The 21,488-nt window shown below is 54.3% G+C and overlaps 1 protein-coding gene across 11 annotated transcripts in view; it reads right to left on the bottom strand.

Moving 5' to 3' along the window:
* Window positions 1-21,488, bottom strand: part of SIPA1L3 (signal induced proliferation associated 1 like 3) — a 161,039-nt gene that overhangs the window by 44,633 nt on the left and 94,918 nt on the right. For all 11 annotated transcript variants that reach the window (XM_078145812.1, XM_020978877.2, XM_078145806.1 and 8 more), the window contains 7 exons: window positions 16,847-17,035; window positions 15,910-16,084; window positions 14,851-14,954; window positions 11,870-12,027; window positions 9,276-9,852; window positions 8,094-8,368; window positions 731-976 (listed from right to left, as the gene is read on the bottom strand). In XM_078145812.1, the coding sequence (XP_078001938.1) occupies window positions 731-976; window positions 8,094-8,368; window positions 9,276-9,852; window positions 11,870-12,027; window positions 14,851-14,954; window positions 15,910-16,084; window positions 16,847-17,035 (1,724 nt within the window). The remainder of the gene's footprint in view (window positions 1-730; window positions 977-8,093; window positions 8,369-9,275; window positions 9,853-11,869; window positions 12,028-14,850; window positions 14,955-15,909; window positions 16,085-16,846; window positions 17,036-21,488) is intronic.

Below are 21,488 nucleotides of genomic sequence, written 5' to 3' on the forward strand. Positions count from 1 at the left end.
TACGAGTGTGTAAGCATGAGTGCAGCGTATGTGTGTACATGTGTAGAGTGAGGGACGGGGCACAGGGACACCACCACGCAAAGATCCAGGACCACAGAGATGAGATGCTGGCCTTGGGCGGCATCTCCTCCAACGTTAGGACGGGCTGGACGAGCGCAGGACAGCTGGGGCAGGCCAGGGGTGCGCCCACTTGGGACAATTTGCAGCCACATGGCCTTCTCTGACAAGTCCTAATGCAAGACTGCAGGTCTCAGAACAAGCGACAACTCCACCAACTAGGCCTATCCCACAATGGGCGGAGTCGCACGTCAGTAAGCTCCTCGTCACCGAAGGGGTCGAGCAAAGGCTGAACAATCACCTGACGGGGAAGCTGCTGATGGGATTCTGCAGGGGGTAAGAAGTCGGACGAGAGGACCTCCAAGGGCCCTTCAAGCGCTGAAAGTCTCGGAAACAGAGGGACAGCAAATCAGGGGAAACGAGGTGGTTCAGAAAGCGCAAGATTGGCTTTGGTCGCTTTAGATAGCATGAGCCTTGGGCTCGCTGGCCACTCTGCTGTCCCAAACACACTGCGGGAGGTGGTCAGAGACACCCTCAGCAGCTCACAGCTAAAGGAAAAACAGGAAACTGCTCCCGAGATTGCAGGGGTGCTTTGGGACCCAGACCTACCCAGGGTGGGCAAGCACAGGCTGTGGCCTTTGCCAGTTCTGTCTGGGCCTCAGAGACTGCTTACCGCTTGCTGTGCAGTGGCTGGGTTTCCCGGTAAGGGACCCCCGGTGTGGGCTTTGGCAGCCGGCTGAGTGACTGGGCGTGGCCCGTGGTCCCAGGTGCGGCCCACTTGGAGGCCTGCAAGGAGTTGTGGGAAGCAGGCCCGCTCCACTGCCAGGAAGAGCTGCTCCGATATGGGGGCCGGGCTGCCGTGCTCTCTGGCTCTGCCTTAGGCTCCGAGGTATTCATGTCACAGGTCTCTGGCCATCCCCTGGAAAGAGAAACCAGAGTTATTTCCTGCCTGGGGAACAGTAGGTGGGCCACACACCGTCATTCACTTTCTTAGAAAATCCTGCCTTGCTTCCCCAAATGTGGCTTAAAAAGGTGAGGCAGGCCCTGAGCCAACTCCCCAGGTTTTGCTTGGCTTAGGCCCAGACCTGGGGCGGGGGGGGGGGGGGGGAGAGACCCACCTCCAGCCTGAGGCCTGGACATTCGAGCCCTGGAGCTGCTGCAGGGGCTCTGCTTCCTCCTACAGCCTGAGGCTGGGTCCCACCACATCTACAGGGGAGACGCAGGGCCAGAGAGTTGGAGGCCCCCGATTCTAGTGCTATGACCCGACTTGCTCTTAGAAAGGAGGCCAGCAGGCACAGGTGACCTACTTTGAAGGTGGTTAACACCGGCAGAACAACTTAAAATAGACCAAGGGAGGGCCCAAGCTTTGCTGGGAGCCCTCAGCCCCGCCACAAGGAGCCTGGCCCAGCAGAATGGGGCAACTGAGGCACCACCAGCCTCCCTGGCTCTGTCCCCTGGGGCATGAGCAGCTTCGGAGTGGGGAGGGAATCCGCATGTATGGAGTGGGGATTGTGACGATGTGCCAGGCATGGGGCTGACAGCTTTACAATAATTACCTCATCTGATCCTCACCAGGGAGAGGCTGGTACCATCCCCACAGTGGAAGAAACAGAGTTAAAACAAAGTCAAGCATTTGGGGCTGGATTTGAACTCAGGTCTTCCCGGTTCCAGGCTTAGCACTCTATGTAGCTACCCTAAGGGAGCCAGCCCGCCTGCTCCAAGGCCCAGCTCCCATCAGTCCCAGGGGTGGCTAACAGCAGTTGGGGATGCCACTGCCCAGACAACCACTGTTAGTAGGCAGGTGTCCACTGGGGTTCACTCCACCCTTCAGGGCATGCCAACCCCAGACTGAGGACCAGCCAAGTCCCACACTTCTCTTCTGATCTCTAATGGCTCGCTTTCTGTTTCCAGGGCAGCTTGAGGGCAGGTGTATTCAGGAGACATCCCAAGAAGGGAAAGGTGAAGACATCTCCTGGGCCCTCTACACTCCCCCCAAGGCTTTCTCCTCCTCAGCTCTGGAAGCCCCCTCCCCTCCTCTGTGGAGCACTGTGCCCTCCCCCTGTCTCTTCAGCACACCCTTGGCCCCCAGGCCTCTCACCTGATCCTTCGGGGGCTTCTCATCTCCCCATCTCCTCCCCACGTTTCCTCTTGTTCTGAGAATGGGGAACCCTGTGGCTTCAGCATCCCACTCTCGTGGCTGTGAGCTTTCCCTATCAACATGAGATTCCCCAACCTACCGCCGAGACAGCTTTGTGCCTGACATGCCCAGTTCTTCAGTCTTTCTGAGGGTGACTTTTTCAACATGAAATCAACCCATCATAAGCAGTCTGCCAGGGCTTGGGGCTCCTCTGACAAGTCATACCGGGGGAGCCTTCCTGGGTCGAGAGGAGCCTGCCTCACCCACCCTGCCCACCTGGTTGGGGCACTATCACCAGCTGAATAAACAAATGGGTACCTGCTTAAAGAATCACCTCTGCTGTCTCCCCCCCACACACACCCAAGGGACCAGTGGGGGTGTCAGCACCTCTGCAGTGGTGGGGCCCCAGAGAATGTGACAGATGAGCCTGGAGTCAGGATGACCTGAGTTCAAATTCAACCTCAGGTACTTGCCAGCTATGTGTCCTCAGGCAAGTCACTTAACTGCCCTCAGCCTCAGTTTACCCATCTGTAACAGGAGGCTCACATAACAGCCTCTACCTGACAGAGAACATGAGGATGAAATGAGAGAAAACAGATACAGCATTCTGCTTACCCTAAAGTGCCATCCAAATGCTAGACATAATTATTGCTAGGTACTATTACTGCTAGGAGTAGCTAGCTAGTTGATGCCTGCATAGAGAAGATCTGAGTTCAAATGCAACCTCAGACACTAGCTGTGTGACCCTGGACAACTCACCTGACCCTCACCTGTAAAATGGGGACATGCTGGAGAAAGAAACGGCAAACCAAACAGCTTTGCCAAGCAAACCTATACAAAAGGGTCACAAACAGTGTTACTGCTGCTGTTACCGATACCACAATTCTTATTATCTGAAGCTGGAGGAGCCGGGTTCAAGTCCTGGTTTTGACATTTACTTTTCCTGTAACCTTGGACACACTGCTTCCCCACCTCGGATTTCAATCTCTTCGCCTGTAAAGCGGGAAGGCTGGGAAGGAGGGTTTTTGAGACCTCTTCTGGTCCTAGGACCCCAGGAAGTACAGGAGGGCGCACTGACAGAGCCCTTCTTCCTGGGGAGGGAGGGCTTTGTTCCCAGCTCCTGCTCGCTCTCTCCCACCTTATTGGGCATTTGAGCCCAGGGACAAAAGTCAAAGGGAAGCGTCGGAGATACTAAGAGTCCTGTGTTATCTGCTCAGCAAATGAGGGCCGCCGCGTGCCGCCCCAGGGCCCCGCAGCCTGGTGAGACTCAAAACCCCAGACACCCCCGCTGCCAGTCCAGCCGAACTGCCCTCCGTGGGAACACAACGCCGGCTTTCTCTACACAAAAGCAGGCGATGGAACCCGAAACTTGCTGGACCGGTTGTCAGGGCCGGCCTGGGGCCCTGCTTCCTCTCTGCATGCCTGCCGAGGAGAGCCCGCAAGGCTAGCCCGCCGCCGGGGCCAGGTGCTCCCAGACTGGGGCTCCCTCAGTGCCCTAGCTGTCCTCTGAGGAGCCACGAGGCCAAGAGGCGAGCCCCAGTGCAGGCAGCTCATCCAAATACAGCAGTGCACGCGCGTGCACGTGTGTGTGCATGTGTGCGTGTGCTCTGCGTGTTTACAACAAGCGCCCAAACACCACAAGCAATCTCTGGGCTGCACAGCATTCTAACTCGCCTCTGCGGCTTCAGAGGCTAGGGCACAGCCAGAGTGGGTCTGGGGGCAGTCTGTGCCCAGCAAAGACCAAGGCGCCCAGTACAGTCTGGGTGTCCAGAGACAACGCCTGGCAGCTGGCCTCCCAGTGGACTCTGCTCTTGTTCCTGGGAGAGATCCAGCTGGTCCGCAGCACAATGGGTCACCCTGGGACAAGAAGTAGGAGTCAGAGCAAGGCTCTCCCCTGGTGATGGACGCCCTGGCATCACCCTTCTGGCCTTTGATAAGAGTTCCATGGGAAAGTAAAACTGGGCTGTCTTTGCCCAGTCTCCTGAGGGGCCCGGTGAGCTTCCCTGACTCTCAAGCACCAGAGGCAGAGGCAAGGGGCGTTCTGCCAGACAGACCTAGGCAGGCGACGGGAGCGCTGGTCGAGTCCTGAGATTTCCCCACCGGCAGAAAGCAATCCCGACTGGCCCCGGTCAGAATGGCACTGGCATCATTGGTGGCACTGCCGTAATGGTAATGGTACCGGCTCCCATTTATACAGCCCTAACGGACACCAGCAAAGCGTGGCCAGCCGCCCACCATCTCCCCCATCTGTGACCGTGCCTGGAGTTGGTTTCCTGCCCACCTCCAATGCCGCCTCTCCCACGAAGTCTTTGCAGTCCCAGAGTCACTGGGGATTCTCCACCCCGGCAGTCTGAGAGCTTTCGTGCACATACGCCATCTCTCTCTCTCTCTCTCTCTCTCTCTCTCTCTCTCTCTCTCTCTCTCACACACACACACACACACACACAACGTGAACTTCTGGAGGACCAGGGACTGGTTCACTTCTTCTTAAACCTGGCCAGTCTTCGTTGCTTTCAGTACAATGATTCCAATGATTTGTTGGCCAATAAGCATTTATTAAGTGCTTACTGTGTGCTGAGAATTGTGCTATGTATGTGGGATGCATAGACAGAACACGGAAAGACTGACATGGAATGCTACGGCGAGAAGAAAGCACAGGCAAAAGCGTAACTACGTAAGGATGAGAATCGTGTAAACCGAGTCAACAGAATGCTGGCCCATTAACTGTCCTTGCTGATCAGCACCCCACTGCCTTCCTTCTGCTCACAAACAGGGGAGGTGCTTTTAAAAGGGAACCTGGCTCAGATGTTTTCATTCAACAGTTCCATTCAGTTTTTAAAAATGCCTGCCTCCTCACTACATGCAAGGCCCTGTGCTGGACGCTGAGGATACAAGGCAGTCCTTGCATCCATGGATCTTATATCAACACCTATGGGGAGTATCTGCCGTGTCAAAACAAAATGCTGTCCATCAATTTAAAAATCAAACCAAATTCGGCAATCTACAGCTTCTGGGGTCCCTGATCTAGCAGTCAGTCATCAGCCACAAGTGTGCTCTCTGGCATGACGATTGCTGCCTCCTTTTCTAAGTAGTCCCTAAGCACCCTTTCAATAGCACATTCCAGAATTTTGCCAGGAGCCCAAGTCAAATTCAGCAAGGAGTGGTCTTTGGCCTCTGGCTCTCCATTTTGTCACTGACAAAGAGGATAACATTTGTGTTTCTCTGGTCTTGCAGAATCTCAGAGTTCTGACAGAGGCTCTGGAATCGTACTGGAACAGGTTCTTTGTTATCTTTGCATATAATTCATCTGGGCCTCGTGACAAATTCATGAAGAGCCCAGACACGCCTTCTGTTTCACTCCTCATCTTGGGCTTCGAGTCTTTATTGGCCATTTTTCTGTCTCTTCCAATCCAAAGATTGCCCTACCGATCCTTCCTCTGAATCATCATGTCAGCCTCTTCTCAGCTTTCCTCTCCTTCCCCATCCTAAACACCAACACAGTCACTCCCTGCCACCCCTCAAGCTTCCCATCATCCTACTTCAGCCACCAGACGAAAGTCCCCCTCATCAGATATTTCACTTTTTTTTTAAAGGCAACTGGGGTTAAGTGACTTGCTCAGGGTCACACAGCTAGGAAGTATCAAGTGTTTGGTCTGAGGTCATATTTGAACTCAGGACCTCCTGACTTCAGGGCCCCTATTCTTCACCCTTTATAGGATGGAATTATCATTCACGCAAGCTAAGAAGTTATGAGTAGTTCCATATTACGGCAGATGTCTGGAAAAATAAAGCTATTCAGCACTCCTATTTAGAGCCACGCCTGCCATCTGCTTCTTGGACACCTCCATTTCTTTTCTGTCTGCGTGGTCCGTAGCTGACTCTCATGACATCATCTCTGTTTGGGACTCTGCTGATCCACACCCAAATACTCGCCACCATGTCATCCCTCCTTCCTCCCCCTCGTTCCTGGATTTCCTCACACGAGAATATTTTCTTGGTGTACCTTATGAGCCTCTTCACTTGCACCTTTATTAATCCCATTTTCCTTTAAAATTAAGCAGACCCTTTCAGGGCCCAATCATGGGTCCTCTCCTGCCATTCTCAGGGCTACCCATGACATCACACTGGCCTCCTTCAGGGAGGATCTTTGACTCAACTTGATGTTACCCTTTCTTTTGGGCATTTCCTCAAATTTGTGAATTTCTGATTATCTCAGCCAGGGTACTTTTTCCCGCACTGTAGACACTTTCTACGGTATGAAGCCCAACATGTATATAGGTGGTACTGTCCTTCACTCTCCAAACAAAAGTGCTATCTCCAGCCCTTGTCAGGCACACTCCATCCCTGGTCTGAAGCTTGTCAAGTCTGAAGCCGTGATCTCAAGTTTCCAATACTATTCTGTCACAGCCTTTCCTTCAAGACCCCTCGCCTTCCGTCGGCAGCAGCCTCCTATCCCCCAAAGGTCTTCAGTCTCTCGGGGAAGACATCCTAATCCTTAGCACTGCTCTCCAATTCCTTCTGGCAGTACCACTTAACGCCTGCGTGAATCACCACAAGTGGGTAGGAGTCATTAGTTCTGACAAGTCTTGGGAGATTCTCAGGCACATCTGTGACAGACGGTCCTGCCCACTGGTACCACCACCCACCCTCCTCCTCTGTGAGTGGGGGGCTCACAAAGTGACACCTTTCTTTCTTTCTCTTCCTCTCACCCTTAAGGTCACCTCTAGGCTCACATTCTCATGTATGGACAGGATGGACAAGTGGCTGCTTCCTCCTCAGAGTCTGGTGCCCGGCCGCCTGGGCTCAAGGGTCCTCCTTGTCTTTCCCCTCTGGTCACCCTCTTCTACCACCAGCCTCCCGCCTCAGGCCACGGCTTGTCCCCGCCTCTGCTTTGCTGTTGTATGTTATACTGAGCGTCTCTTTTTCTTCTTCGAGGATAACCTCGTCCCTCTTCCCAATAAGCTGGGTGTTGGGAGTGCCCTGACTTTCTCTTCTAGGAGGGAAGTGAGCCCCTCCTGGTGCCCAGATTCTGATTACTCGGCTGTGACCAGCCGGCCAGCGTGTCTGTGCTTCCTGGGGTGAGAGTCCTCAGCCCTTGGCTGTTCCTGCTGGGAGCACCTGCGGCCCGACCCCATTTTGTGGAGTTTGAGCCCCATCTGAGCCCCACGTTCAAGTCTCAGGATTCCTCCCCCAAGTTCTCAGCCCGATATGACAACGGCCCCCTGGGGCCTCAGTGCTGGGGAACCAGGCCTCCACAGCTCACCTAGCTCTGCGAAGATTTTCTCCTGCAGCAGGTCTGGGAGCCTGGCAGCACAAGCTCTGTCTCCACTTGATGGGTCAGAAAACATGACGCTCAGAAAAGAGACGGGATTTGCACAGGGCCACCCTGCTAGTGCCTGAGCCACTGTCCGGCCCCTCCTCGTCTAACACACACGGGGGATGAAGAGAGGACAGGCTGCTGATATTCTCTACCACGCCCCATTCTGGGTGTGCTTAGGGACCACAGACGTACTAGAAGGGACCTTGGGTACCCTCGAGTCCAACCACCTCATTTTACAGATGAGGAAACTGAGGCCAAAAGAGGTTAAGAGGCTCACCCAGGGTCAGGCAACTAGTAAGTGTCCACGGTGGGATCTGAACCCAGGCCCTCTCTCCATGGCACCTCTCAGAGGACGCCTCAGGTCCTCCTGCAGCTTCCCCACCTGACATCCCATCATCCCACCGGGGCTCACACGTCCCGCTCAGTCCTGGGGCAAGGGGACCCTAGACCAGGCCTTTGTCAGCCCGAGGCCAGGCGATGCCTGTGGCTGCTGGGGCAAACTTGAGGGGAACCCAGAGCGGGGGCAGGGCAGCCGCCGGGCCTCCCGGCACACCGTCCCTCCCCCGGCCCGGGCCTCACCTCCGAGGAGTCCCATCCTCAAAGGGTGGGATGATGACCACCTTCACAGTGACCGAGGTCCGTAGCAGGTCAATCATCTGGTCGTGCGTCAGGGTGACCACGGCCACCTTGCAGATCTCCACCAGCCGGCTGCCCTGCCGGAGCCCCGCCTGCCAGGCGAAGCCGTAATCCTCCACCTCCGCGACGGTGCCGTCATACTTAACGTGGAAGCCCAGCTGGCCCAGCCCATTCCGCCGCAGGGTCATGTCCACTGTTTCACAGCCACTGGTCATCACCTGTGAGGAACATTCAGGAAAGTATTGGGGGGGGTGTAGACCTGCGGAACTTCTCACTTTCTGGGGGGGTTCCAAAGACACGCACAGGACCAAGGTCTCCCTAAACTCCCAGATGGGAGATTGACAGAGGAGCGAGGCTGACTTTGGAGCGTTCACACATCTAGAACCTGCTGTTGCTGGTTCATTTCCATCAAAATACAACCATGGCCTCCTCCAGAAACTGGACTGTAACCTCCTGTGAGGCAGGACTCTGGTCTGGGTGGACCACAGAGCTGACCTTTTGGGTCTTCTGGTATCACACTTCAGGGAGTCCCCTCTACCATGCAGCCCATAGAGTAAGTACTGTAAGGGATGATTCAGAACGGTTACTGGCATTTGTACAATGAGCAACATCGTCTGGGCAGGGAGGTCTAGAAGAGGGGGCTCCCTCTCCTCAACCTGGGGGCAGGTCAAGAAGGCAGCATTCTTGTGAGAGATGTATTGGAGGAAATGCAACCCCACACACACCTCCTAAATGCACCCACCCACCCACAATGATGTCCCATGAAAACTTGCAAAAGATGAAGACATACTGGTGGTGTCCTCGGACACCAGACCAGGATGCAGCTGCCCATGAAACCTGCACGTGGTCTTTTGGGAACAAACTGGAAGAAGCTCTCTATTACTTAGTACTTAAGCAATGACCCAGATGAAAACATGAGCAGCAGACTCAGAAATGCCATGAGGTCTGTTGCCAGAGAGAGCACCAGCAGCTGGCTGGGACCAGCCTGAGGGGCACAAGGCGACATCACGGACAGCCCCCACAGCAAAGACATGGCCCTGTGGGAGGCAGTTCTAGAGCTGGCTAGCTTCAGGGCCTCCCCTGAACCCCAGAGGGTCTGTTTCCTGAGGCCCTCAGATCCCTTACCTTGAGTCTCTGGACAATTTCCCTAATGTCCTCAGGGAACCCTTCAGAGGCACGTACGGAGATGTGGTCCCCTCGCCCATAGAAGATCTTGAGCGTGGAAGAGTCTGGGGTCCAGCCAATGACGTCCCCACAAAAGCAGTTGAATACCACCTCCTTGGTGCGTAAGTCCAGGAGGACAACGAACTCATTCGAAATCCCCAATATACACTCAATCTCCACCCCTTGTGCAAAATCCTGGGCGGCCACCCTCCACGCAATGGCCCCCAGGCTGTGCTGCTCAGCACCCGCCCGAGCTTTTGTCTTCTCCTTCTTCTTGGAGGTGAGAGAGATTAAGTTAAATTTCCCCGTGGAGTCAATGGGAGTGTTGGTCACACAGTTTTCGGCCAGATCCTTGAGGTATTCCTGCCTTGTCCGAGTGGCCATTGTGTGGAATTTATCAGACTTGTGGGCAGCGTGCTCGGCATTTATCACTTTAGCTAACAAGAAGTCTCGGAAGACATCTGATTTGCGGAATGTGACTCCATTTGGGATGGGAGGGCCAAACGGAGGGGCATCTTTGGATCGACTCACAGCCACGCTGGCAGGAAAGAAAGAGAACATTCAGCCTCATTTCACTGGGAAGAGAAATCAACTGCGAATCATTAAAAACAATCAACCGGAGAATGGCTGAACAAAATAGGGTATATTAATGTAACAGAATAGTATTGTTTTATAAGAAATGATGAAGAGACTGCTATGGAGAAACCTGAGAAGAACTGTGTGAACTGATGCAGAATGAAGTTACCAGAACAATTTTTGCGATCGACAGCACAGTAAAGACAAATAACTCTGAACAAAGCCATGACCAACCATGATTCCAGAGGACTGATGAAACATGCTACCCACTTCCTGACCAAGAGCTGATGGACTCGGGGTGTAGATGAAGACATATTTTTTGGACATGGCCAGCGCAGGAATTTGTTTTACCTGACTATGTACGTTTGTTTAAAGGGTGTTATATTTTTTTTTTAACGGAGGAGAAAAGGAAGACACCAGGTTTCTGTTAATTGACAAAACTCTCTATAAAGAGAAAAGCATGACTTAATTGTGGCAATGCAGACAAATGGCTCTCTGAAAGACGGCTCAACAGCTGCTCTCCATCTCCGGGGGATAGACCAAGATGAGACGGATGGAGGTCAGACAGGACAAAAAATTTCCGGACGGTGAGTCTCTGCCCTGAGCTGGTGGAATTTTTCTCCAAGGGGTACGAAATCAGGGCAGCTCAGCATCTGCTCAGGATAGCTTGGGACAGTTCATTTTCGCCCAGCGGCAGAAGGATGAAGATCCTTCCAAAGATCTCTTCCGGTGTCATGATTCTGATTTTGCGGCACTCATTCCCATGGTTAAGTATCTCTTGAGGCAGCAAGCAGGTGAGTCAAAGGCCCAGGGACGCTACCTGACTCCTCCTGGTTCTAAGCTGGCATGCAGCTACAGCTGGCAAATCGGGCAGCCCCCATCTCTCCCTACCTCTTTGGTCTATGCAGCTGGGCTTGCAGAGATTCTTGAGGGACAATTTCAATGAATTCCACAAGCCCCTTTAAGACTGAAGGGCTTGTGTGGAGCCAAGACACAGGCCAGAAAGGTTACATGGGGTAACAGTGATAGGAAACACCTCCCTCACAATTGCTCCTACCGAGGCTTCCAGAGCCTGACATGGGGAGCAAGCAACACGTGGTGGGGGGTTTGCTGACCACCTACCCTGTGCAGACCTACGTGAGGGCGCCATGGCGTGGGGAACAGCAGGGGAGACCCCCTGGAGGCCAGGCCTCTGTGGTTCCTGCAGATCTGGGGTCTGCTGGAGCAGGCCAGGCTCACAGCAATGCAATGCAGCAGATGTCTCCACCCACAGCACGTGAAGTCACCTTGCCACTCCAGGCATTCCTCTCCCCACATGACACCCCCCTCCTCGGTTCCTTCTATGCACCTCTCCTTCCACCTCCTGATTCTAACTTGTATCACAGCTCATTCGGCCTCATCCCCTCCTCGACTGCAAATTCCGTGAGGGCAGGCACCATGTCTACTTCAGTGTCTCATAATAAGTGTTTGCTGAACTGAATTAAAAGTTTTAAAAGATGCAGTTCCTACTCTAGCCAAATCTTTAAACAAGAAGCTAGGAGATGTATGCTAAATCAGCACCAATTACTTACTCTTTTGTGGAAGTCAAAGCAGAGACACTCACATCCCACCCAGGGACGTGACCCCTGCTAAGGTCTCGCTCTCTCTCCTTTCTCTCCCCCTTCCTCCCTCTCTCTTTTTCTCATTCTCTCTCTTCCTCCTCCTTTCCCCCCACCCCCTTCCTTCCTTCCTTCCTTCCTTCCTTCCTTCCTTCCTTCCTTCCTTCCTTCCTTCCTTCCTTCCTTCCTCTCTCTCTCTCTCTCCCTTCCTCTGTCTCTCTGGACTGAAACAGGGCTGGAGACCAGCTTGTTGTACAATCCTGCCCAAAGGTTAACAGGAAACATCATTCTTTCACCTTCTTGCACCAGCTGCTGCTAAGCCTCAGACATGCTGCTCCAGTCCAATGAGAGCAGGCAGTGGGAAGACAAAGATGGGCTTACCTGTAACAAACAGCATCAGTGCAAGGGTTGTGAACTCGGACAATGATAAAGACGTGCTGGAAATGTGAACGGATATTCTGGGGGGTGAAGGGCAGGGCTCCAGGCTCTTGGAAGATGATGGTTACAATGTCATTTCCTATGTGTCTCTTTCTTAGTAACTAAAAGGAAAACAAAGAAGGAATTAGTCAGGAGACCCACCTGGGACAGACCAGTCCAACATCCATGACCTACAATGGAAACTCATGGCAGCCATGAGAACCCAGATTCTAATGGTAGGCCAAGCACTAGGAGTGGGCTCTAGGGAAGAGGACAGATCACATCTCTTCTGGATGTCAGGAGAATGGGACCACAAATGCACGATGGATTTGGGGCCAAAGGATTTGGCCTTGAGTACAGGTTCTGCCCTGACCACCCATGTGATCTTGGGCAAATGTCAATACTTCTGTTGGGCCACCATCCCCAAAGGCTTGGTTTCTTTGGTCAAGGAAACTGAGGCACGGGGTTAGATGATAGATAACATTATCTCTTGCCTCTAACATTCAGTAAGCCTATACTCAGTCTCTCCCCCAGTGCAAAGCACAGCACCCTAGACAAAGCAGTTTGCTTAAAAAGGATGTCCTGAATCATCAAATTCTATGAAGTACTAAGGATTTTTCTACCCAAGCAAAAAATAACACTGAGCTAGATCTGCCAGGCTGCCTGGGACATGCTTCTCTCTCAGTGGTGAACTTAATGGTGGACCTTGTGTTGGGTTCCTCATGAAACCTGATCTGGATCCTGGGCCTATCATGCCACCACCCCCCCAGAAGTAGATGGCCCTGCCTCCAACTGCTGGAACCCACTTTTCCCTGTGACAGGCCAACAGCCTCGCTCTGTCTGTATATGGGGCTTCATCTCATGCACCACAAAGGTCCAAATGCTGGATTTCACAGAGCTCTGTCTACCATGGTAAACTAGAAGTCCTAGTGTTCGGCACCCACCAAATCAACTCAGTCATAGGTTCCTACTAAAGTGAGACCGTCAGCAGCCACTGAAGCACCAGCTTAGCCAGGCCAGGGGGATACAAAGGTCTAGTAAGGGGGGGGAAGGGATGTTTTCACTGGTTTCCTCAACAATTAGAACTCAAAATTTTTTTCAAAAGAATGTTGAAAATTGTTTCCACATGTAAATGGAAAAAATAAAATATTATTAAAAAAATTTTTTTAATCCATAACCAAGACTTGGATTTCTTTAGAGGAGGGGCTCTTCACTTTTCTACATCCTGGACCCCTCTGGCAGGCTGGGAAGCCCAGAGAGCCCTTCCCAGGATCATGTTTCTAAGTGCATAAAATAAAATACAAGAGATTGCAAAGCAAAGGAATCCTACTGAGATAGTTATCTAAATGTAACAATAAAAACAAAAACAAAACCCCTAAAGAGCACAGCCCCCAGGCCAAGACCTTGCTTTAGATAGGATCTGTCTTAAGGATGGGCGATGACTTAGAAGAAGAGTCGCATCTCCAGCCCCGGCTGCTAGTAAACGCACACTCTGTAAACCCCAACTGTACAGACTGGGGAAGTAGCCAAGTGGAACGTGCCTCGGGTCTGAAGTCGGAGGACCACAGCCACCAGTGCCTCCAAAGGGACTGGAAGCCAGGCCTCCCCACTCAGCAGGGTGCCAGAACGAAGGGAGGTCAGGAAAGACTTCTGGAAAAGGCAGGATATTAGCTGGGACCTGCCGGAAGCCAGGAGAGGCGGTGGAGATGAGAAGGGAGGGAGCTTCAGGCATGAGGGACAGACAGCAAGAGTGCCTGAGGTCAGGACGGGGAGGGTCTTGTCCACGGGATCAATAAAGAGGCCAAGGTCACTAGCCTGCAGTGCATGCCCAGGGGAAGGAAGTGTCCAAGAAGAGAGAGAAGGTGGGGGTTGGGTCATGGAGAGCACTGAACGCCAAACCAAGGACTTCAGATTGGATCTCAGAGGTGACAGGGAGTTGCTGGAGTTTACTGGGAAGGGGTCAGAGAGAAGGATGGTGTTGTCAGATCTGAACTTTAGGAAGATGCCTCTGGTGGCTGAGTGCAGCACGGCCTGCAGAGGGGAGATACTCAGGGCAGGCAGATGTGAGGTGACGAGGGAGGGTCTGCACCAGGGGAAGGCAGCATCAGAGAAGAGGGCGCTGAAGCCCACAGACTGGAGACAAGGGGTGGGACATAGGGAGGAGTCTGGGGGGACTGGGAGGAGGGTAGTGCCCCCCCCATAACAGGGAAAGTAAGAGCAGGAGAGGTTCTGGCGGGGAAAGACCCTGAATTACAGCACCAGGGAGCTGGACGCGGCAAAGGCAGGGAGTCTGTGCCCAAGGCCTGGATTTCTAAGGATAATAATAGCTAACATTTATATAATACCTACCATGTGCTAGGTAGTGTGCTAAGTGCTTTACAATTATTATCTTTTTTTAACCTCACAGCAGCCTTGGGAGATGGGTGCTATTATTAGCCCCATTTGATAGTTGAGGAAGCTGAGGCAGACAGGAGTGAAGTGTAGTGACTTGCCCAGGGTCACACAGCTAGTGAATGTCTGAGGCTGTATCTGACTCCAGGCCCAGTACCCTGGATGACATCCCATACCTGGAGCAAGCCCTTGGCACCTTCTGGGTCGGCCCCAGCACCTTCCCCAGGGTCAAGTCCTTTTCAGGAGAGGTACCACTGCAGCTCAGGCATGGTACACGGCTCTGACAGAGCCAGATGGGGATGGGGGCACAGGACGGGCCAATGCCCAAAGCAAGGCTAGACCTCATGAGCCCTGTGACTCTAAGTGACCCCTGAAGCAGCTGACTGTAGGCCAAGGGCTCAGTGTCATGTTCACCTATAGCACACCTGGAAGAAATCTTAGAAATTTAGCCCAAAGCCTTTCATTTCCGAGCGGAGCAGAGCGGAAGAGGCAGCAGGCTCTCCAGGGCAGGTCTCCCTCGTGGCGCCACACCACTAGACCCACTGGACACTAACCTGCTGCCGATTGTTGGGGGTGTAGGGAAGCATGGTAGAGACGTGAAACATGAGCTCGTACTCCTGGTAAGTTGTGTACAAAGAATGCGTTCCAGTGGAATCAGCTGAAAGATCAAGAAAAAAGACCCACCTGTCAGACTGATCACTTCTTAATCACCAGGGGCCAGGCACTGTCCAGAGTGCTGAAGACACTCAAACAAAATAGAAGGAAGTGCTGCCCTGGTGGAGCTTCCATTCTAGGGCAGCTAAGGATACCCAAAGCAAAGGCCAGGTGATGGAGGTGCAGGGGAAGAGGGAAGGCATGCTGGGCATCTGGACAGCCCATGCAAAGGCATGGAGAGGGGAGATGCCCTGCCGCATGTGAAGAACATTAAGGCCAGTCTGGCTGAACCACCGTATACCATGAAGCCTGGAGTCAGGTGGTGAAGAGCAAAGAAAGTGAAACCAGGCCCCTGGTTTAGTCCTCAACCCTGGCACATCCCCGTGGAGCAGCACACACAGTGAATGGGGCATCTGGGGGTGGCCTCCTTCTGCTCCCCAGCAAAGCCAGCTCTGGCAGGAACCCCGGCCATGTCCCAGAACAAGCTCTTCTGAGAGCCCTACCAGGGAAGGGGCCAACCCACAGGGATCCAGCAGAGTCTCACGGGGCTGGGAGGATCCAGAGGCCGACCTAATCCCCCCAAAACCCGCCGACCCCAGAGCAGAACCAGGGGTTAAACTGGGCTCATGCCAGATACCACAAGCCTCTGAGAACTCCGTTTTATTCATCCTCCCCTCCTGGCCCAGGAAAGCATGGTGCAGGTGGGGCTGATGGATGAACTGGAGAAGTGGCAACTCTGGAAGGGAAGGCCCTTTGGCATATTTCAGTGGCTAAGCCTTTCCGAGGACGCGTCTCGCTAGCCACGTGAAAGCTGACCATGAAGCAGGCTGTCCAGCAGTGCCCTCCTCAGTGTCCCATGCTGCAGAGTTTCTGTGGCTGATGGGTGGCCCCTCACCTGACGGGCCTCCCCACCCAGGCCTCTGTGGAGCCTGGCTTCTGGAGGGGACCTCACTGCTTACTTTTAACATCCAGTTGTGCAGCATAGCGGTTGAAGCCCTTGAGAGAGACTTTGTCCCCAAGCACCGAGAGGAATTCCTCAAAGGCAGGGCCGGTCTCTTCATTGTTGTACATCTCCTCCTCGGAGCTCTGGCCAGCCTTACAGTACAGGATGCCGACCTTGTGTTTCCGACACAGCTGGAAAAAGAAGGATGGGCTTAGGACCGCATAGGAGGGACCCGGGACAGGGGTGACGGGACCAAGGTGGCCAGGGGCCCAGCCACACAGGAGCGGGAAAGAGAACCAGGCTGTGTCCCAACTTTCCTTCTCCCTTCTGGCCCAAGGAGCCAGATGCAGCCCTCAGTGGGTCCCCCTTCCCAGTCCCACCTCACATCAGACGACCGAACCTCAGACACGAGAACTGGGGAGTCTGGTTGAATTAGACCAGGAACTCCAGCAAGGGCCCACAGATTGAGTTTGGGACCCTCTGGAAAGACGGTCCAAGGCCCAGCCCCACTGGGAATGACCCTGAGTCTAGTAAATTTGGCAAGGCAGGGCTAGAGACATGAGAATCCCCCCATGTGGCTACTGCTCCCCCAGTCACCATCCCAGGAGACGGCGTGCTCCCCACCTCTCCCTGCCCAGGAGCTCCCTCTTTGTCTCCTTCCTCCCCACAAAGAGGGGGAGTGCAGGCAATTACACCCTGGGAAGCAGGGGAGGAGCTTGCAAAGGGGCTTCCTAGACCAACCAGCCCCCCCCCCCCCGGTAAAATCCCTGGGGCGGGGGGGGGGGAGGCCTTGTCTTCCACCACCTCCTAAACACGAGCAGTTTCCGAGGAGGCAGCAGATAAGGGAGCTGGGGGCAGGGGGGTAAGCAGCCCCTGATCTCTGGCAGCCAGACTCTAGCCCCAGGGGTGGCCCCGAGGCGGCCACGGCAGCCAGCACGGCCCTCCAGACTCACCCCCTGTTCATCGAGCATCAGCAGCTGCTCAGTCACTTTGGGAGTGCTCAGGGCCAGCCGCAGGCAGTGGAGGTTGAGCTCAGGAATAACGTACTCCAACGCGTCTTTCAAGGGCAGGCCTCGGCCCGTCCCGTGCTTGGTGGCCGTGGGGGTGGCGTCCTCCAGGATGGAGCCCCGGAGAGTGGTGAGCTGCCCGGGGAGAGAGGAAGGGGGGGGGTCAAAGACTCATCCCCAGGAAGGGGACTCAGAGATGGCAGAAGGCAAAGTGCTCTCGAAGGCCCGGCCCACAACGGCCTCACTGGTCACCACCCATCACCCTCAGGCCAGGGCTTCCCGAGACGTCTTGTCTGTGTCCCACAGTGGCACGTGACCATAACAGTTACTTTTATAGGGGACTCCGGGGTTGGTGAAGCACCAGACCTATGTAAGGGGGTGGCCTGCCTCCACGAGGTCAGCCGGAGGTCTCTGGACGACGCTGGCTTTGGCTGCCTCTCCCACTACCCCTCCAGGCAGCTCTGCCTCCTCGGCTCTGTAGCTCCCTCTAATGCCTCCTCCCTGCTCCTCCCAAAGGAGGCCCTTCCTGACCACCCCACTCACTAGTGCTTCCACCCCTGAGATCACTGTAAAAAATGCATGCAGCTCCTGCCCTTACACAGAATAGGTTCGGGGCTGCCAGGACCTCCCAGGCTCCTGAGCCAGCTCCCCACTTTACAGGTGAGGAAACTGAGGCCCCCAAGAGGAAGGGAGCATCAGGGAGGGACTGGATCCCAAGACACTGTTCCCACCACTGGGCTACTCTGCCTCCATGAGCTCGCAGAATCCCCCATCAGTTATCTGTGCGGGACAGCGCAGAAGCCAACTGAGAAAAAAATACTCCCAGCTTCTCTGCTCGGTTAAAGGGAGAAAGAGGAGGGGAGGAGAGAAGAGAGGGAGGGAAAAAGGGGAGGGAGAGGAGATGGGGGAAGAGGGAAAAAGTGGGCACGGTCTCCAGTGGGACCCTAGGTGCTCGAGGAGGGGGTCCTGACCCCAGGGCCACCTCAGGGTCTTCCTCTGCTAGACATGGGAACATGTCATGAAATCCCCATTCCTTGTCCCCCAGCAGCCCTGCAGGGCTGACCTTTGGGGCTAGCTGCTGCTAGCAGACCCTGGACTTCCACAAAAGCCTCGAGGCTGGGGTTTGTAACCGGGCCACATTGGCCTGGGGTGGGGGGTTAGAGCTTGACCCAAAATGGGCACCCTGGTCCACACACTCACCCCAGTGACCTACGCATAGGAAGGACAACCTCCTAGGCAGGAGACATCTAGCGTGCCCAGGAAGTGCCACGCAGAACACACTTTCCAGGAGTCTTATGAAGTCACACACAAAGTCTTCAGACTGAGAAGGAAGGGGGAGGTAGAAATCTACCTATGTGCATCTCCTGCAGTAGAGAGTGGCCATAACGTTGGAGGACGTAGACTCAGAAATTCACAGGGATTGAGAGAGGCAAGAAAGATGTCAAGGCCCTCCTCTGGCCCAGGCCTCAGAAAGATTCCCGAGACCAGCCGTGGAGAGGGGGGAAGGAGGAGAAGAGGTTTGGGGTTGGGTACAACTCCTGCAGAGGAAAAGAGATATGTAAAGAGGGAGGGCCAAGATTTCCATTTTAAAAAAGCACTAGGAGATCAATTCATATAAAGAATGAAAAACAGTGTCTCAAAGGCATTTCAAGATGGCAGGAGCTCTCAGTAGGGGAGGTGCAGGGATAAAAGGAAGGGCCTCGCGCAGGACGTGGTCCCAGAGCCGGCGTGGCCCCACAGCAGGCGTGGCCCCAGAGCTGGGCTCTGAAGGATGCTGGGCTTCCAAGGGGCAGGTATGGGAGCCCCTGAGCAAAGACACAAGGTCAGAGGTGGACTACAGAGCAGGGAACTGTAAGCAGCCTGTCTGACCCAAATGGGAGGAAGAGCAAGGGGAGTGATGACAACAATTTATACAGCACTTCAAGGTTAGCAAAGTGCTTGACAAACACCCTGAGAGGCAGGTGCTATTACAATCCCCATTTTCGTTGTTCCGCCATCTTCAGTCTTGTCCGACTCTTTGTGATCCCATCCGTGGTTTTCCTGGCAGAGATCGTGGAGTGGTTTGCCATTTCTTTCTCCAGCTCATTTACAGATGAGGAAACTGAGGCAAACAGGGTGAAGTGACTTGCCCAGGGTCACCCAGCTAGGAAGTGGCTGGAACATCTATACTGGATGTGATTCCTATCCGCCAGGATGAACTTTGGGAAGGACGGGAATCTCGGGGGGAAGTGGCCGTTCGGTTTTAGAATTTACGGCGGGAGAAGAGAGCTGGGAAGAGACTGACACGTGCCCTCGATGTTGGGACTGCTACAGATTTCAGAGAGTCTGGAGAAAAACTGATAGGATCCCACAGACTGAAACGGTCCAGGGGCTAAAACCTGCCCATGAAGAGGCAGTAAATTCCCCGAAATGAAACTGCAAAGACACAAAGAGAAACAAGTCTGAAAAGAAAAAGGGGGCAGCTGCTAAAAGAGACCAACGTGGACACACAGAGAATTCATCCCCTCGGTAAGAGACAGAAGCGTGTCCGATGAGCCAGCCATGGCACTAAGGGCTGGGAACAGTGGCCAAAATGCAGATTCTCCAACCTGGGGGCTGACATTCTAAGGGGAGAACCTGAAGGGGATGGGAGGGCTGAGGGGAGGAGACCAAAGAAGCATCGGGGCTGCTGGAAAGGCTGGAGAAGGCCGGACAGTGAGTACAGCCGGGAACCAGAATTCAGACAGAAATGAAGGTCTGATGAAGAGGACGGGACAGGCTGGGAAGGCAGGGGTGCTCCTTTGCGGCCCAGTCATCCTGGAAAATCATTCTGAATTACAGCAGAAAAGGGACCAAAAGATTGCTGTGAAAGGTAAAGGCAGAGAGAAAAACCCCATTGATATTTGGAGCCAGCACCGCAGGAACGGGATGGATCGTCACTGCTCACCAAAAGTCCAGGAGACCCAGGGAGACGTGGACGAGGGAAGGGCACAGACCAGGAGAACGTGATCTTGGGGTTGGATGGAGCCAGACTCAAAGAGCTGAGTCAGTACAGACCCAACAGCACGGAGGACTGAGCATGCTGAGCTCTGGTCAGCAATGTCTGGGAGACCGTGGTGGGCAGGAGAGGAACCGGGGACCCAGAGGAGAGGAAATATCAATGTCGCCAAGGCTGACGACGGCTCTTGACTCCGTCATCAAAAGGATGACCAGGAAGAGCCACGGTGGTCACCGAGAACAAGAAATCACGCCTAATTAGCCTCCTTTTCTTGGCTTCCTTTTTGACACGGTTCCAGACTGGGGACTGGAGACCCTGTCTGGATTCTAGCCAAGCACCGGCCGAGTCTCTCATTCTTGCGAGGATGGCAGAGAGGTGTGGGCCGGCCGTGAGGGAGCGCTGAGATGACCTCTGACCCCTGTGAGGATCTAAGGCCAGGGAGCGGTGGGGGCAGAGGTCTGGGGACCGGGAGCCCTTGGTGAGGTGAGGCGGGGCAGGAAGAGCTCTGCCTTCTTCTTCTTGGGCCAGGCTGGCCCAGTGGTTCTGGGCACCCTCTCTGAGGAAAGACACCGGGGCTGTGAAGGCTTGAGGGGAGGGGACAGCTGACTCTGAGAGGAAGGGACCAACCCGGACCTGACCCAGAATGCTCTGCATGTGCATCACCCCCAACAAATAACCTCCAGGAACAGAGGGCCCTTGTCCTCCCGTCCATTCCACTGTGAGACAGCTACCAAAGCTAGGAAATGTTTTTTCAGACCATTAAGGCATTAAAGCAGTGAGGTGGCTCAGTGAATAGCGCGCCAGGCCTGGAGTCAGGAAGACCTGAGTTCAAATCCAGCTTGCAACACTTATTAGCTGTGTGACCCTGGGCAAGTCACTCGACCTCTGCCTGCCTCAGTTTTCTCATCTGTAACATGGAGATAATAAAAGCAGCTCCCTCCCAGGGTTGTTGTGAGATAGTATTTGTAAGGAGCATAGCACCATGCCCCTGTGCCCTCCTCTCCCCTTTGCCATCCAGCCCGTATTTCCTTCTCTGCACTGTCCACATGCTGCTCCTAGATCTTTCTGGTTAGATCCTGTCAGATGCTCTGGCCCCTGGACCACAAAGAGCTCCCCCAGCCTGGGGCTGAGGCTCCCATGGTCACCCCAAGGCCGCGGGGAGGCTCCATAACTGTGTGGGATTTGGAGAACGTCGCTCCACAACCAAGATGAAGTTCCCTGGCAAGAAGCCTGGGAGCTGCTTCCCCCCCCCCCGGCATCTGCTCAGAGGGAACAAGGCCCACCCGCTGACAGCTAGCTCTCTGCTGCCAGGCACGGGAAGGGGCTGCCCAGGGCACTTCAACCCCGGGTCTCTGAGGGGCCAACGTCAGGTGGCTCCCTACCTCCCACATGTGCTGGCTATGAGACTGTGGCCATGACAAAGCCTCTTGGGCTTCTCTTTCCTCATCTGTAAAATGGGTGTAAGGATACTTTCCTCACCTCCCTCATGGGGTTACTGTGAGGCCAGGGCTCTGTGAGTCTGGAGGGACTGTGCAAAGGGGAGCTGTTGTCCTCCATGCCTTCATCACACCTGCTTCTCCTGGGATTAAAAGTATCATTCCCAAAATAAGG

Source organism: Phascolarctos cinereus, unplaced genomic scaffold, assembly GCF_003287225.1.
Source record: "Phascolarctos cinereus isolate Bilbo 61053 unplaced genomic scaffold, phaCin_HiC Scaffold_726;HRSCAF=1367, whole genome shotgun sequence".
Lineage (NCBI taxonomy): Eukaryota > Metazoa > Chordata > Mammalia > Diprotodontia > Phascolarctidae > Phascolarctos > Phascolarctos cinereus.